General features: G+C 37.1%; 1 protein-coding gene across 1 annotated transcript; it reads right to left on the bottom strand.

Moving 5' to 3' along the window:
- Positions 1 to 496: 496 nt before the first annotated feature.
- On the bottom strand, positions 497 to 16,609 carry LOC123555662 (elongation factor 1-alpha-like). The gene is made up of 11 exons (XM_045346256.2): positions 15,002 to 16,609; positions 10,144 to 10,301; positions 9,475 to 9,624; positions 8,559 to 8,738; positions 6,666 to 6,833; positions 5,336 to 5,479; positions 4,716 to 4,851; positions 4,465 to 4,556; positions 3,723 to 3,791; positions 2,442 to 2,537; positions 497 to 1,922 (listed from the first exon to the last, which is right to left on the bottom strand). Exons 1-11 carry the CDS (start codon positions 15,237 to 15,239, stop codon positions 1,425 to 1,427), a joined length of 1,929 nt encoding a protein of 642 aa, XP_045202191.2. The 5' UTR covers positions 15,240 to 16,609; the 3' UTR covers positions 497 to 1,424.
- Positions 16,610 to 17,174: the final 565 nt, after the last annotated feature.

Here is a 17,174-nt window from a genome sequence, read left to right on the forward strand (position 1 = left end):
AACGAGAATGTATTTGTGTGAGGATGTCAGTCAGGTGCCCGCCAATTCCCGAAACAATGCCCGCTCGAGGTCTTCATCCACCATCAAATGCTGGAAAAGTTGTCGTATATGACATAAAATGTCGGTGTAACTCGACAGCAAACCTCAAAAGATATTCATTTTTTCAAAAACCAGGCGGACAGTAAATTACGTGACCCGACTGTGTACAGTTATAGGACAAAATAATGTATGAAGTCAATTGTTTTAGTATTCGTAAACAAACTTGATCAAAAGAGTATTTTTTGAAAGAATGCCGCTTTGTCAAAAGCATGGCTGTGTCGCCAAAAGTAATGGACAACATGGAAACCACGACATAGACTTCAGTTCTTTACAATTTTGATCAATCTTGACCATAAATGATCTAATATATTAAAGTCTTGTTAGGTTAGAAATTTAAAATAGATGAGATAGAAACTCGGCATTATGGACAAGAAAAAGGTGGTAATAATATGTTAATGTAATCGTGTAATTTTATTCATGAAAATTCAAACATTAATTGTTGACAAAGAGTAAGCGTTTTATTTCTATAGCAACGAATGTACTAAACTGAAACATGGATGTAAAAACTCATTTATTGCTTTGTATCGAGTATCATGCACGAGTTCTGCAGTGGAAATACTGCACGAATTTGTGACCGCCGCAACATTTGGTATTCCGCGAAAGAACGAGTGCATATTACTAGATTCAAATTTACTTTTGTTTTCATTACACTGCATCTACACTTAAACGTATAATATAATTGATATAAATTTGTTCTTAAGCTTGAGCCTGAGTAAAAGCTATGACACCTGTGAAATGCATTTTATAAATGACATCACGCACAGCGACGTCAGTATGGGTGTTATTACCTTATGCATGATACCTTCGGTGGAAATATTACGCGGCTTTAGGAGCACAATCTTCTTCCGCTGAAGAACGGGTGCATATTTCCCGATGAAAAGATAAAATAATATTTTTTTTTTTATAAAATACGCATGTACATATATAAATATAATGTAAATATTACGATTTTTTCAAAAGTCTGAATAGGACTAACAATACTGAACTAAATGAAAAAAAATAGTGCAACAACACACACCCGATATGAAATTCAGGCGTCAGTGTATGGAAAAATATTGACGTTTCCAGTACCAGTGTAACTTGTACGTTGCTATCTATTGTGTCACAGCTGGAAGTCTTTTCTTATAATTGAAATTGCATTACTTTTCACGTATTTGATACCGTAAACTAAACGTTGGGCACAGTAAAACATGACAAACTTCATTATAGCCAACGTTGGATAAATTGTCAGCAATTCTTAGCCAGCGTCCTGTTTCCAAGGAAACAGTCATAGTGCTGAAAGCAGCTTCTTGTTGCATTGTATTGCATAGTTTGGACATTTCTATTTATAACTCGGTCTCGAGCTTACCAGACTGTGTTCTAAATGTTTCTTCGTCTTGAAAACTGAAATTTTTAGGTTTTTCGAACTCGTCTGGCTGGGGTATACTAAATGTAACACTTCGTCCGCCTGTAGTCTGTGGTCGCCGGGCAAATGGCACGGTGCCGACGGCCCATTTGTCGTCGTCAGTTTGTGGCGGGTCCCGTCCAGGAATGTTCACAATCACGCCCACGCCTATCGTCTGCTTCATGTCCCTGACAACAAATCTCCCTAGAGACGGATAATCGAAAAATGACTCGACACAGATTGGTTTTGATGGTACCATATCGACGACGCAAGCGTCGCCGGTTTTTAATACCGTCGGATTATATTCCATTCGGCCGCCGGTTCTTCGATCACATCTTTCTCTTAATTCGGTGAATTTGACAGGTACACAGGCGGTATGACAGTGAAGCATTGGTGTGTAGCCCTTCTTGATGACACCAGGGTGCTGCAGAATCACCATCTAAACAGGAAACAAATATAAACCTTTTATAGTATTTAAACATATAAAACATCTCTCAAAAGGACAGTGAAACTTTTAGGACTAACCCACACATTTTAGGCGAACAAATTAATTTCTCTAAAACTCAGTAAAAAGTGGGTAATATGAAAGTGGCTAGTGGTACAAACTTATTACATAAGATTTTTGGAAGATACAATGTACTGTTATAATTAACCAAACATATTGCGCAGGAGGTAGTAAACCGTTCCAACGTTTTTTGACATAATGCAGAAAATGTACACTCTCCTTCCATTTTTACCAATGCATGTATTTAACTTTTATTTTCACCCACTTCACCATTTTTCAGTGTTATATATACATTCAGCCACTTTCATTAAACAGCCAGTCAGTTAACTTTCCGAATTGACATTTTGTTCTACCGGTAATTTATCCTAAACAGCAACCTGCTTAAAGCACCCAGATTTTGTAACTCCCTTGGCCAGTTAACACGGGTTTGAGCCTGCTGATAAAGTAGTCTACCTGTGCTGTAAACAATTGAACTTTCTTGGGCGGGTCTCTGCTAGTCTCCCCGCACAGGAATCCCTTTCTGATGTCCTTGATATCCAACCCTTCTATCTGAAATCACACAAATACCTTGGCCCGTTTTCATCCAATTGAATGTTTAAGATCCGTAATTTATACCTTGTCTTAACAAATCTTGAAAATTCGTCATAACTTTGTTCATAACAAACTTGTATTAATGAAACTCCTCAGCAGGTTTTGTATTCAGAATGCTTACTCTTGCAAAGTTTCGTCACAATCTGTGCTAATTCATCAATGACAGTGGGCCTCAGTGTCCGAGTGGCTAAGGTCGCTGACTTCTAATCACTTGCCCCTTATCGATGTAGGTTCAAGCCTTACTTAGCGTTGAATTCCTTATGCCACAAAGCAATCCAGCTGGTATACGCTGGGCCAGTGGTTCTACCCAGGTGTCCGCCTGTGATGACACAATACCCCGAGGAGCACCTGGGGTCTTCCTCCTCCGTGAAAAGCTGTGAAGTTGCCGTATGACATATAATTGTGTCGGTGTGACGTAAAACAAAACAAAATCATCAATGACAGAGCAAATTAAAAAAATGACATTTTAAATTCAAAGTTGAAATTCCCCACTAAATACGTTGATGAATACAGGCCTCTAAAAATTCAAATTGCGTAACTTTCGATGTATTAAATCTACATTGCTGAAACTTTGCACAACCTTATGTTATTGAATATGCCGTATTGATGCCAAGTGTCATTAAAGTCCGTACAAGATTTACAAATCTAGGACAAAAAGTAATTATTTTACCATTTAAAAATCAGAAGTTTCAGACTTAAAATGTTGATAAATATTGGCCTAGATTGTAAATCAAACTTCTTGATCCATTACCCAGCTAAATTTCTGAAATGGACTAGTCCATCATTCAATTTGGGCAGTATCATTTATTATTCCACGAGGTTTTTACTGAAAATTTACTTGCTGAATAGTGAACAGGTTAGACCATGATCAGCCTGTACGGACGTGCAAGCCGATATTGGTTTACACTGATCACAAAGGAAGAATCACTTACCGTCAGCAGGTTAAAGGTTAAAATTACAAATAATAGAGAAATTGCATTTTCTCTGCAAATTCAGCATAAAAAAATAAAATGATAATAAATTTGGCTTTGTTTTCAATCAGACCAACTCTTCAGTTCAAATGCCAAAACGTTTATTTCATAAAACTTTATTTAAGGAAAACGTAAAAACTGAATAGGGAATTAAGAAAATGTGTATACATACCTGAAGGCCAACATTTTCACCCTGGTAGCCCTCTGTGACAGCATCATGGTGGAGTTGTACAGCACGTACCTATAATAGAGAGAATGATCACTGCAAAGTTCCTCTCTATGCGAGTTATATATGGCATAAAATGTTTCTGATTAGTTGAAAACTTTTTCATACACGGTAACTATGGTCTATAAGGATCAGTTATTGTTCAACTTCCAAAAGAAACACAAGGAAAAATATCCAACATGCAGTGCACGTTCCAAAAATGTAATCGATACAGATGTTATCAGGATATCAGAAAAGTAGGAACAGGAGGGTTGTTTGGGGGAGGGGGGGGGGGGGGGGGGCAAGGGGACCTTCCCTCTCCCCCAATGATTTGACCGATTATGATAATTATCTTAGCAAGTTTTTGACAGCAATTCAATTTTACCCGATTTTCATGATGTGTGCCCCCACCCCCCACTCGTGGTTATTATAAGTCTGAATTAAATCGATATAGATAAATGTATTGTAAGTCTTAAATCGGAACCGATGTAATTATGTCTCATATCGACACTGATGTAATTGTAAGTCTTAAATTGAGTCTAGAATATGTAGATGTAATTGTAAGTCTTAACAAATACTGATGTTATTGTAATTTTTAATCTATACTGATGTCATTGCAAGTCTGAATCGGTACTGATAATGTTTATACTGATACTGTTAAATAGATAGTGTTAATATCTATAAGTTATGAAGATTTCACTGATCCTACCTTTGTTTTCAAATCTGATGGGCCAAAGGTAACCGACATTCCTGGTTTTACGAAACCGCAGTGTATCTTGCCAGCTGCCACAACACCAACCGCTGCCAAATGGAAAGAAAATTTCACCAACTATTATACACAACTTTTAGAAATTTGGACTATGAATATTTCCCTAGAGGCTTCTTCTTAAGATTACATTTCGACAAATCTTTTGAGAAAGGTAGAGACTTTTGTTGCAGTTGTGTATTTTCAATACTTACTACCAAGTTTGTATACACTATGGACGGCCATGCGGAGAGGGTATCGCTCTAACTTTGGTGGTCGCTCCATGGCATCCAGTGCATCTACCAGGGTCTTGCCACTGGCTCCTCCTGACTTCCGCTCTATTTTCCACATCTAGAAAATATCGACAATAATGAGAAAATAGTGGGATAAACGATTACTGCCATACTACTGACGGACTGCACAGGTCCAATTCTCGAAATCATAATCTCTTGCTATGGTCTGTACTTTTGGTTATGATGTGTGTAAAAACTATTCTTTAGATACTTGGCTCATAAATCATTTATATCTTACCTCTTTTTAATTTCGTTTGGTAATTAGTGTATAGAATAGGTATACAGACACTAAATAGGAAAATGGCGCGGAAAAATTTACTGTCGCATAAAGGCGGTTTTAAATAGTCCCCAGGTTTCTTTTTGCTGTACTGTATAGAGTTACGTTCTTTATATGCTTTGCAACTTTTGCTGAAATGACATGATAGTCTGATAGACCTATAATTGGCATGTAGGTAGCATTTTCATGATGAAATAATTGTAAGACACGCTGCTTAGTGTATTGATGCCAATATTTGTCACCTGTATAACTAATAGGCAAATACCTTAAACCAGTTAAGACTTTCGCTTCTTTTGACGAGGTTGTCCCCCATCCAGCCGGAGATAGGTAAATAAATGACAGACTCAGAGTCGAACCCGGCCTTCTTGGCCAGCAGATCTACATTCTTCTCGATGAAGTTGTATCTTTTCTGGAAATAAAAGTAAAATTAAAATAATTTAGCATTTCTTTTTAAAAGTATAAACAATGTCCTAAGAGTTAATGAATTCTTCCGAACGGTTGGTTTCTTTTGATGTCTCTGATTCATTGTAGGTCCCGGAATTCATGTAACAGTATAAAGTAGGGTACTCAAGCCGAGATCAAATTCCCGCACCCTCCTACAACAAATATTTTATAAACTGAGATTAAAATCAAATGCTGTGTGTGTAGAAATTAAAGCGAATCACTTATTTGTTTCATTTTGTATACAGTGTTGACATCCCATTGAAACAAATAAGGTAATATGACGGTATTTCCAGCTTTTGATGAAGGAGGCAAGCTCCAGGTGCCCCTCTGGTAATTGTTTCAAGAGAACAACCTGGGTTGAACCGGCTACCTTCCGTTTGCCAAATACATAACCTTGTCATATGAAGAATTCTATACCCCAGGCGAAGTTTCGAGCCCATATCGGTGAGGGGTATGGTTGAAAATTCCAAAATGCTACTAAGAATGCATTCAGTACAACCTCTCTAGAGCGACCCTCTCTTAAGCTAAAACCTCTCTATAACAAGGTCATCAAAATTTCCTAAGCTGAAATATACAATTAAATTTAACTCTCCAGAACAACAACCTCTAAATAACAGGCAATATTTGTATCTCCGAAAGGATGTTGCTCCACAGAGGTTGCACTGTTTTAAATGCGTAAAAAAATCAAAGATATATTGTTTACTTCAGTTATTGGTATTCATAATGCGGGGTTTGGAAATTTCGACTACTATATATAGCCTAATTGACTTTGCTTTCAACTCCTGTTGAATGTTTTGATTTGTTTGTTTGTTTTGGGTTTAACGCCGTTTTTTCAACAGTATTTCAGTCGTGTGATGGCGGACAGTTTTCCTGGATTCTGTACCAGTACAAACCTGTTCTCCGCAAGTAACTACCAGCTTCCACACATGAATCAGAGGTGAAGGACTAATGATTTCAGGCACAGTGTCGTTTATCAAATAGTCACGGAGAACACACGCCCCGCCCGAGGATCGAACTCACGATCCGTAGACCGACGCTCTACCTACTGAGCGATTGTTTTGAAGTTGCCAATGGAAAAGAAGCCAATAACTTAAGGTTAATTAGCCATATTTTTATATGTATCAGAAAGTTAAAAAGCAAGAAGATTGTACCTGACTGTAAGGTGGCTTTGTAACGTCCATTTTGTTGATGACAACAATAAGCTGTTTAACTCCCATGGCGTACGCTAACTGTAAATGTTCACGTGTCTGTCCGTCATGTGTTACACCTTCCTCAAACTCCTTCTCCTTAGCTGATACAACCAGGATTGCGACATCCGCCTGAAACAACGCTAGAAAAATAGATCTATGGAACGGTAACTCAGCCAAAATTCTGGCATAATGCTGAAGTTTTCTGAAGCCTTCATTCGATAAAAAAGATCATTTATTATAACCTAATGTTATCTGATAATCCCTCTTTTTTCTACTCTTGATTTGAGACACAAATGACCTTTAGCTATTTATATTGGATTGGACAAATTGTTTAAACTCTGATAATTTATGCCACAAGCCACTTTTATCATATACTCCATTTTCGGAGGAGCATGCCAAACAAGAGCTGTCGGAAGACAGCGCGCTCGACTATTCGAAGAATTGATTGAAGAATGGGGTCAAAATATTTCTACAGATATTTAGACAAAAGAAAAAAATACATTAGACAAACAATGTTCCTGTATTTGTGGATTTCGATAAGTCTTGCACTAAATGGCAATGTGTGAATCAATTTCAAAGTACAAAAAGGGCAATAATTCAGCCAAAATATAAGAAAGAGTTATGTACTCTTTCCTACAGATAGAGACTATTATACTGAACAAGTGACAAAAGTTTCAAAGCCATATGTCAAACACTTTACACAAAATATGAACTAGTACGAAAAACTTAACCAAGATTTCTAAGTGAAAAGGGACCATAATTCAGCCAAAATCCTTGATGAAGTTATGTACTCTTGCCTATAACATTAACTGGACATGGTGATGGTAAACAGGTGTTGAAAGTTTCAAAGCTTTATCTTCAAAGACTTTGTCAAAATATGAACTGGTACGAAAAACTTAACCCAGATTTCTAAGTCAAAAAGGGCCATAATTCAGCCAAAATCCTTGATGGAGTTATGTGCTCTTGCCTATAACTGGACATGGTGATGGTAAACAAGTGTTGAAAGTTTCAAAGCTTTATCTCAAAAGACTTTGTCAAAATATGAACTGGTACGAAAAACTTAACCAAGATTTCTTAGTCGAAAGGGGCCATAATTCAGCCAAAATCCTTGACGGAGTTATGTACTCTTGCCTATAAATGGACATGGTGATGGTAAACAAGTGTTGAAAGTTTCAAAGCTTTATCTCAAAAGACTGTCAAAATATGAACTAGTACGAAAAACTTAACCATGATTTCTAAGTCAAAAGGGGTCATAATTCAGCCAAAATCCCTGATGGAGTTATGTGCTCTTGCCTATAACTGGCCATGGTGATGGTAAACAAGTGTTGAAAGTTTCAAAGCTTTATCTCAAAAGACTTTGTCAAAATGTGGACTGATACGAAAAACTTAATCAAGGTGTGACGCCGACGCCGACGCCGACGTCGACGCCGTGGTGAGTAGGATAGCTCTACTTATTCTTCGAATAGTCGAGCTAAAAATAAGAAATTCAGTCGCGCGTATGTGATATTATGACGTCTCAAACGCATCCGATCGTATATTCTTCTCACAAAAAGCTAAGCTTGTGCACGAGATTGGTATGCCAAAGTTGTGCGATAATTCTTCTCACAAAAAGCTAAGCTTGTGCACGTGATGGGTATGCCAAAGTTGTGCGCCAATGTCATGCATATAGGCTTGCTTCGATATTAAACCTGAATGCAATCGGACAGGTTATTACCCTATTCTTTGTTTTAAAGTTGTAAGCACGAAAAACTCATTTACCTGAATGGTGTTAATATATAAACTAAGTGAAAAATGATTACAAAAAACGACACGTTCACTTTGATGTTGACAGACATCAGTAATGAAATTCTGTACCTGCGAGGATCCTGTGATCATGTTATGAACGAAATCGGTATGACCAGGTGCGTCAATTACGTTAACGTAATAGTTACGTGTCTCCAGACGACGTAGTTTGGTATCTATGGAAATTCCGCGTTCTCTCTCTGCCTGAAGTTTGTCCATTACCCAGGCATACTTTGAGGCCGCCTTGCCCGCCTACAATAAAATAATTAGTAAATAAAAAAAACCAAAAAAACAGCGCTATGCTACTAAATAAACCTCAATGTTCCTAAAAAGTGTAACAGAGCCAGCCTCAAGTTCCGCTAAAATAAAAAAGGAAACATTGCTATCCTAAGCTTCTAAATGAATCTCAATGTTTCTTAATTTGTGTAGTGATAGGGCCATCCGGATTGTTGGTAAAATTGTACATGGCCATTTTCTGCTTTCTTATATCTGGCCTGTAAGCTACATGTTTTATTATCTACCGTCAAGAAAAGTGGAATATTGAATTTCTTCATTCATTTGATATCATCAGCATATCCACAATATTCCATTACACACAATTTTCATCCAGCTGTAATTATCAATGACAACGTTTTGTATGACGTTAATTCACAGTGAATCTTCTATACCGATGAATCATTATTATTAAAGTTTATGTACATTCATAATATAATCTATAACAAAAATATTATCTTAGATTCCCAAAGATACTTTAAATTTTACTTCCTACATTTTTTTTTGTCATATACAGTCTTTTAATAATCCAGTATATACTCATTGAATAGATGCTCACACAGGTTGCATGATTGTAAAAACTCAACATGAACATTTTCAAACGTATTCACAGACTTTTCTACAGCTGACCGGTTTATTTTTAACAATGCACATAGAGACGAAGTATCACAACCTCGCCTTCCACATACGTAAGCATTTTAGTCGGTATACCTACCAAATTTGCTTCGCGCTCGAATTTCGTCATCAATTCTTCATCGATACCGTCACATTCATACACCAGTCTACCGGAAACTGTTGATTTTCCGGAAGCAAGATGGCCGATAACCACGACATTTAGATACGGCTTTGCGATTGAATCTCTTTCCTGTGAAAAACGATTGAAACACAGCTATTAGTTAGAAATCAGGACATATTTTAAGAACGTTCTTGAATATTGTAATATCTTTTTTTGTGTTACATGCAGTATGCATATTTTTTTCGACTTAAAATGACTACAAGGTATATTTCTAGATCACCAGTTACATATCGGCAATGTATACAATATGAGGACAGCAGGTATATAATGATTCTTTGAGTATAAATAAAACAATCTAAAATTATAGATGTACGAATTTTTATCGATATTCTCTAAAACACTTCAATACGACTTGAGTTTTTAAAGGCCTGAGCCATTAACGGGGACAGTAAATACCAGCCATCAGACCTCGCAATCTTAAAAACTAGCTTCTTTTGCGGAGGCTAATCCCTGAAAATTGTCTACAAATCCAGTGCTATAACCTCGGAACATGGATACAGTCCGTATAATCATTGAAATGTCGCCCAGCAATGACAACATCGGTCATGTTACTTGTTCTCTACTAGTTTCGTTTAGGAAATTTCATACTATGACAACGTCTGGATTGATGTTCATTTTGTTGCTGTCGGCTTTATCCTGTAGGGAACTAGGCCCAGGTGTCTCCATGGGCGGGACAGTGCTGTCGGCACCCCCTGCGGTAATCAGCTCGCTTGTGACTTTTTGAGATATAGGCGTCATCCCAGTGTCTGCAAACAAGAATAATGATACTGTCAGGTCGAAACCATATAAATATAAATTCCCATTTTCGTCTAAGTGCTACAAAAATTTCGTTTCCAGTATGCTTTAGTTTTCGCTATTCTATTTTTTAGAATTAATTCAATTATATGAAAATACCTCTTCGAATCAAGGCCTCTTTTCAGACCGCTACCATGTTTTCCCTTTGGAGACCTTTCCATAAATTTATCATTTTTGAACAGAAATAAAGAAACATAATTACAACAATTACTAGTACTCAATTCATAGATTTGCGCGTTTCTGATTGGCTGCTTTAGCACCCGTGACCAACTTTTATTTCTCAATGAACTAAGAAGCCATCACGTATTCATTAGATGTAATTAATATTCATAATTTTACGGACTACTTTTTCGTTTCTGACAAAAAGTTGGATTTTTTTTTTCAAATAGGAAACAAATGGAAGAAGTTTTTATAGTTGTAATTATAAGAATTGAATGGCTTAGTCCTAATGTTAGTAACTGCTAATTTTTCTGCATGGCTGTATATTCTAATAATCGTTGCCGGTGACGTTCACCAAAATCCAGGACCGCATTCAGCTCACTCATCAGTATCGTCTTCTGCTTCTAGTGCATTACCTGTTTTGAATTACTTTTCTAACCATCTTTCTTTTGTGCATCTAAATGTTCAAAGTATACAACACAAACTTGATGATCTTTATACGGAACTCAGCAGTTTTGATATCCTAGCCTTCTCAGAAACGTGGTTGAGTAATGCAAATCCAACTGATGATATCTTACTTCCTACTTTTCACAACCCTGAACGAAAGGATCGTACTGGTGATACCTATGGTGGCGTGTTAGTTTATGTAAAGGACAACTTACACTATAAGCGCAGACCTGATCTTGAACTGAATCGTGTGGAAAGTATATGGCTGGAGTTAGTACTCTGTAACAACAGACATATTCTCTTTGGTCTTTTCTATCGCCCTCCAAATGCAGATAGTATTACAAACAACCTTATCGAAGATTCTATTGGTCTAGCAGTAGAGTCCAACATATCTGATATTTTCATCACAGGCGACTTTAACTATAATGCCTTCAATGCAAATAGCTCTCGTAAAATTCTTACTATAACTCAACAATACAATCTTCAGCAAATAATCAATGAACCAACTCATTTCACTGAACACTCTGAATCCCTTATTGATCTCATTTTTGTATCAACCAAAGATAATGTTATCCAGTCAGGAGTAGGAGAACATTTCCTTCAACATGATCAACGATATCACTGTCCTGTCTATGGTATTCTGAAATTCAGAAAACCTAAGATTAAATGTTTTACCAGGCTTATCTGGAACTATGACTGTGGGAACTACGACAAATTGCGTGACGATTTGAGCAATCATGACTGGAATCAATGCAAAGATAACGATATTAACATATATGCAGAGAATGTAACTTCTACTATCGTGTCTTTTGCAAAAGATAACGTCCCAACCAACATTGTTAAGGTTCGCCCTCTTGATGTTCCATGGATGACCAGCGATATTAGAAAATGTATCCGTAAACGTAAAAGGGCATACCGAAAAGCGAAATCATCTCAATCTATTTATCTCTGGCAGAAGTTTAGAAAACTTAGAAATGATACCGTTCTATTAATTCGTGAGGCAAAATCTCAACATTTTTCTAAATTGTCAGATAGTCTTAAAAATAGTTCTCTGTCATCCAAAGACTGGTGGAAAACTCTCAAGTCTTTTATTTCTAAACCTGAAAATAACTCTATTCCGCCATTAAAACACCCCATTACCCATCAAATCTCATCCTCTGACTATGAAAAAGCAAATATACTCAACGACTATTTCCAGGAACAAACTCTTATCGATGACGACAATAGACAAGCACCTGACCTTGGCTTACCGTCTTCTACACCATTTCTTAGTGAAATCATTCTGACCCCAAGTGAAGTGGAAAATGTCCTCAAATCTCTAGATGTTGATAAGGCCACTGGCCCCGATGGTATAAGTAATAAAATCCTTTTAGAAACTTCTCGTGAACTATCAGTACCTCTCTGTGATCTTTTTAACGAATCCCTACAAAGTTGTAAAGTACCACGTGTTTGGAAAGAAGCTAATGTTTGTGCGATATTTAAAAAGGGTGATTCTTCAATTCCAAATAACTATCGTCCTATCTCTCTTCTAAATACACTTGAAAAGGTTTTTGAACGACTGATCTTTAAATACATCTTCAACCACCTGAGAGACATTGACTTTTTGACCCCAGTCCAATCTGGCTTTATTCCAGGAGATTCAACAGTGAATCAACTTACATACATATATGATATCTTGTGCAAATCACTGGACGAGGGCCTGGAAGTTCGAGCAGTCTTTTTTGACATCAGTAAGGCCTTTGACAAAGTCTGGCATAAAGGCCTATTAGCAAAACTCAAGTTTGCGGGCATATCAGGTTCCCTTCTAGCTTGGATCTCTGACTACCTTTGTGACCGACGTCAACGTGTTGTTCTTCCTGGCACTAAGTCATCATGGACTACAATAAAAGCAGGAGTCCCTCAGGGCTCGATTCTCGGACCCCTGCTCTTTCTTGTGTTTATAAATGACATAGTCATAGACATTCAGTCTTCCATTAACTTATTTGCCGATGACACTAGTCTTTACGTTATTGTTGAACAGCCCCGTGAGGCATTTGAACTCCTTCAGAGTGATATTCTTAAAATTTCTGCCTGGGCCGACAGATGGCTTGTTACATTTAATCCTTCCAAATCGGAATCACTCCTTGTCTCCAGAAAACGAAATACATTTCCTCATCCTGTACTCTCTATGTTTGGGCAGCTAATACCCGAAGTAACTGAACACAAACATCTTGGTGTCTTTCTTTCCAGCGATTGTAGCTGGCACTCACATATTGACTTTCTTTTAGACAAAGCATGGAAAAGAGTCAACGTCATGCGTAAAATCAAGTTTTCCATCGATCGGAGATCTCTGGAAACTATCTACACTTCCTTCGTCCGGCCTATTCTCGAATACGCCGATGTTGTTTGGAGTAATTGTACAAATTATGAAGTAGATCAACTTGACAAAATCCAACACGAATGTGCTCGTATAGCTACTGGTGCAACAAAACTAGTTTCCCTTGAAAAACTCCATGAAGAATCTCCATGGGAAAGTCTGTCAGAGCGCAGATACAAGCATAGACTCATTCTTTTCTTTAAAATGTACACAAATAAGACACTTGAATATCTCTCAACTCTAATACCTCATCCAGCTGAGCATCGCTATGATTTAAGAAATCCGAACAATGTACGTGGTATACCGTCCAGGACCACTTTATACTTTAATTCTTTTCTGCCTTCAGTGATACGTGACTGGAACCTCTTACCAGATAGTGTTCGTAATTTAACAACATTATCTTCTTTCAAAGATTACTTGAATAAAGATATTCGCCGTATACCCAAATACTGTTATGTCGGAAAAAGGAAGCTCCAAGTACTTCACACAAGATTACGGACTAAATGCAGTGCACTCAATCATCATCTATTTCTTAGAAATATATCACCCACGCCTCTTTGTCAATGCGGCCAGATGGAGACGAATGCCCATTATCTATTAGAATGTACCTTATATACAGACTGTCGCCAAAAACTTTTCAATAACCTTCAGAACTACGATATCGACGAAAACCTTCTTCTTTATGGAAACACTTCTTTACCGGACGAGGATAATGTCAATATTTTCACAAATGTACACTGTTACATAGCTGAAAGTAAGAGATTCCTGTAAATTTTTCTGAACCTCAACGAGACACTATTTTACCCCCTTGTTTTATTTTATGTTCTCTAATTCTAGAAAATTTAATGAACTACTTCTAACTTCTCTACTCTCATTAGCGCTCATATTGTTGTTCCAGAAACATGATTTTTTGATATACTAGACTACATTCCCATAGATATTATATTTAAAGCTTCACTGTACTTTTGCGAAACAATAATTTACCTGTCCATTTTAGGAGAAGAACTCTATAAGACTTGTCTTTCGTTCTAATCCTTTTCATCTACTGTACATGTAATGTTTGTATTTCAATATAATTTTGTATATTTTTGGGAATAAAATATGTTTAAACCAAGAATTGAATGGTATTTTCTGCGAGTCATCTATGTATGAACTATCAGGAAGTGTACACCTAATTTTTACATAAGTGTTATGCAAATTAGGTGTAAACTTCCTGACAGTTCGTACATCGATGAACCGCGGAAAAATACCATTCAATTCTTAAATGTTTGTCTTTCTCTTACTGTTGTGGGCACAGGCGGAATAGTGTTTTGGAAGGGGAACACAAGATGGACTGGCTGGAGTGAGGGAATATAACAGAATAAAGGAGTTGATTTACAAAAGTTTCTCAAATTAATCTTAGTCAAACTATGATAATGAGTTTTCTAATGGATACATTTGAACTTCAAAACAATCCATTTGGTTAATACAAATTTATAATTTTAGCTCGATTGCTTGAAGCTTATTTGAATCACCCTCGAGTCCGCTTCCTGGTACTTGGTACCATATGAGAAGGTGGTGATTTTGCCCTCTGTAGGGCTCTAACCCACGACTCCTGGGTTGAACGTCAACACCCTAACCACTAGACTATCGTTGTTCTTAAGAGACGGTCGCATGAGAAGTATAGAATAATGTGTTTAAGACACTTACCGTCAGTGAGAGCACCCGTGGTCGATCCAGCGGTTGATGAGTTAGTTTTACTGAAAGTCTCTACACCTCCAAATGTCACGGTGTTCCCTCCACCTTCTGGCCCCGCTTCCGTTTCCGGTGCGGATTCCATTACCGGGTCCGTTTGTTGCGGAAATGTGTGTTCCGCTCCAGAGCTGTATCCAGCTGTCGGAACAGCGGAACCAGTAATAGAGGCACGCGCTGAGGCAAACTCCGCCATATTGCTATTGTTTTCTATAAGAGAAATTTCTTATTTGCCATGATATTGTCTTGTCGAATATCAAACCGCATGAATTTATATACATGTAGTCAGTCTTCATTAACCAGTACTTTTTACAAAATGTATATCCTGTTAAAATACTAGCATACATTTCTGAATATGATAAACAGAATTATGAATAATAAATTATCTATTTATTTTTTTAACTTGAAAATGGCTGAAGATGATGTAATTTATTAAAATCATTAACTTACAGTTTCAAGAGATAATTCCCTTTTCACAAACGTAGGTGAATTAAAAACACAATGAGAACTTTAATTGCCACTATGGAATATAGGTAAAATATTAAACTTTTGTTTAAAATCAATACAATACAATAACAACTACCAGACGTCTCTCTTTCAAAGTTTAATTGTCACAGATACATGTACGAGTATTTGAGATTTAAAGGGGATTAGCGCTGGACTTTAAATCAACGGATTAATAAATCCGAAACACTTATAATTACGGTTCATACACAGTTGAAATAAGTTCATTTACGCTTACGGCACTGCACTGACCAGTAATTCGTTGTGTTTATCATGTCAATGCACACAGATTCTTTTCATCATCTGTAGGACCTCCAATTTTCCTAAAGCAAATAATACTTGCATTTTGTCAAAGATTAAATTTTATGGTAGTATATTCCTGCATACGATTTCTAGATATTACGTGAAAATTATGAAAATTATCCAGAAAAAAATAAATATTTTTTTTTTTTGGCGAAAAATGAATCACTTTCTGTGGTTTTGTTGACAAGTTTTTGCGAAAATATTATCTGGTTGTTGAGAAACAACAAATATCTTCAAAAAAGAGATACCTGGCGTTGGTGGGGCTTTAATGTATTGAACATACTGGATTACACTACAGATAAAGAAGACTTAGTAGATTCTTTAAAACTTTTCATGCTTTCTAGCAAAGTGAATTTTCAATCAAATCACTATAATGGGCCGCGCCATGAGAAAACAAACATAATGTATTTGCGACCAGCATGGTCCAGACCAGCCTGGGCATCCGCGCAGTCTGGTCAGGATCCATGTTGTTCGCTTTCAAAGCCTACTGCAATTAGAGAAACCGTGAGCGAACAGCATGGATCCTGATCAGACTGCGCGGATGCGAAGGCTGTTCTGGATCCATGCTTGTCGCAAATGCACTATGTTGGTTTTCTCATGGTGCGGCTTATTATCTTTTTGTTCTTGTGCTGTTACGTATGACACACTTTTCATTTTAGCAATGAAAATATGCTTTTTATTTTCTCATCTTATGTTGTCTCCCGCGCATTAATATAAGAAATACATTTCTTCTCTACAAAATCATTACGCTTTACAGAGAGGTTGAACTTCCTGTACAATTTTGAATTAATACTGCATTTCTGACATTTCTGACACGTGCATGGTAAAATGCGGAAAAATTTCAATTAGAGTGTACGGAGACAGCCAAATTCACCACGACATGCATAAATAGTTACTTACGGAGACAGCCGAACTCACCATGACATGCATAAATAGTTACTTACGGAGACAGCCGAACTCACCACGACGTGAATAAGTAGTTACTTACGGAGACTGGCGAACTTACCACGACACGCATAAGTAGTTACTTACGGAGACAGCCGAACTCACCACGACATGCATAAGTAGTTACTTACGGAGACAGCCGAACTCACCACGACATGCAAAAATAGTTACTTACGGACATTCACTAAATGAACTATAAAAATCACAATACGTTTGATCCGAAAAGTGGTTAGTTTGCAGATAAAATTTGTAAAAAAAGATTATTTTTAAGATACGGTCAGACGTAGGGTTCGAAGCCACAACCCTGAGATTCACAGATAAATACTTTGTCCGCACAGCTACTTGCACATGTGACAATATGTTATCAAGAATTATGTAT

Source organism: Mercenaria mercenaria, chromosome 7, assembly GCF_021730395.1.
Source record: "Mercenaria mercenaria strain notata chromosome 7, MADL_Memer_1, whole genome shotgun sequence".
NCBI classification, from domain to species: Eukaryota; Metazoa; Mollusca; class Bivalvia; order Venerida; family Veneridae; genus Mercenaria; species Mercenaria mercenaria.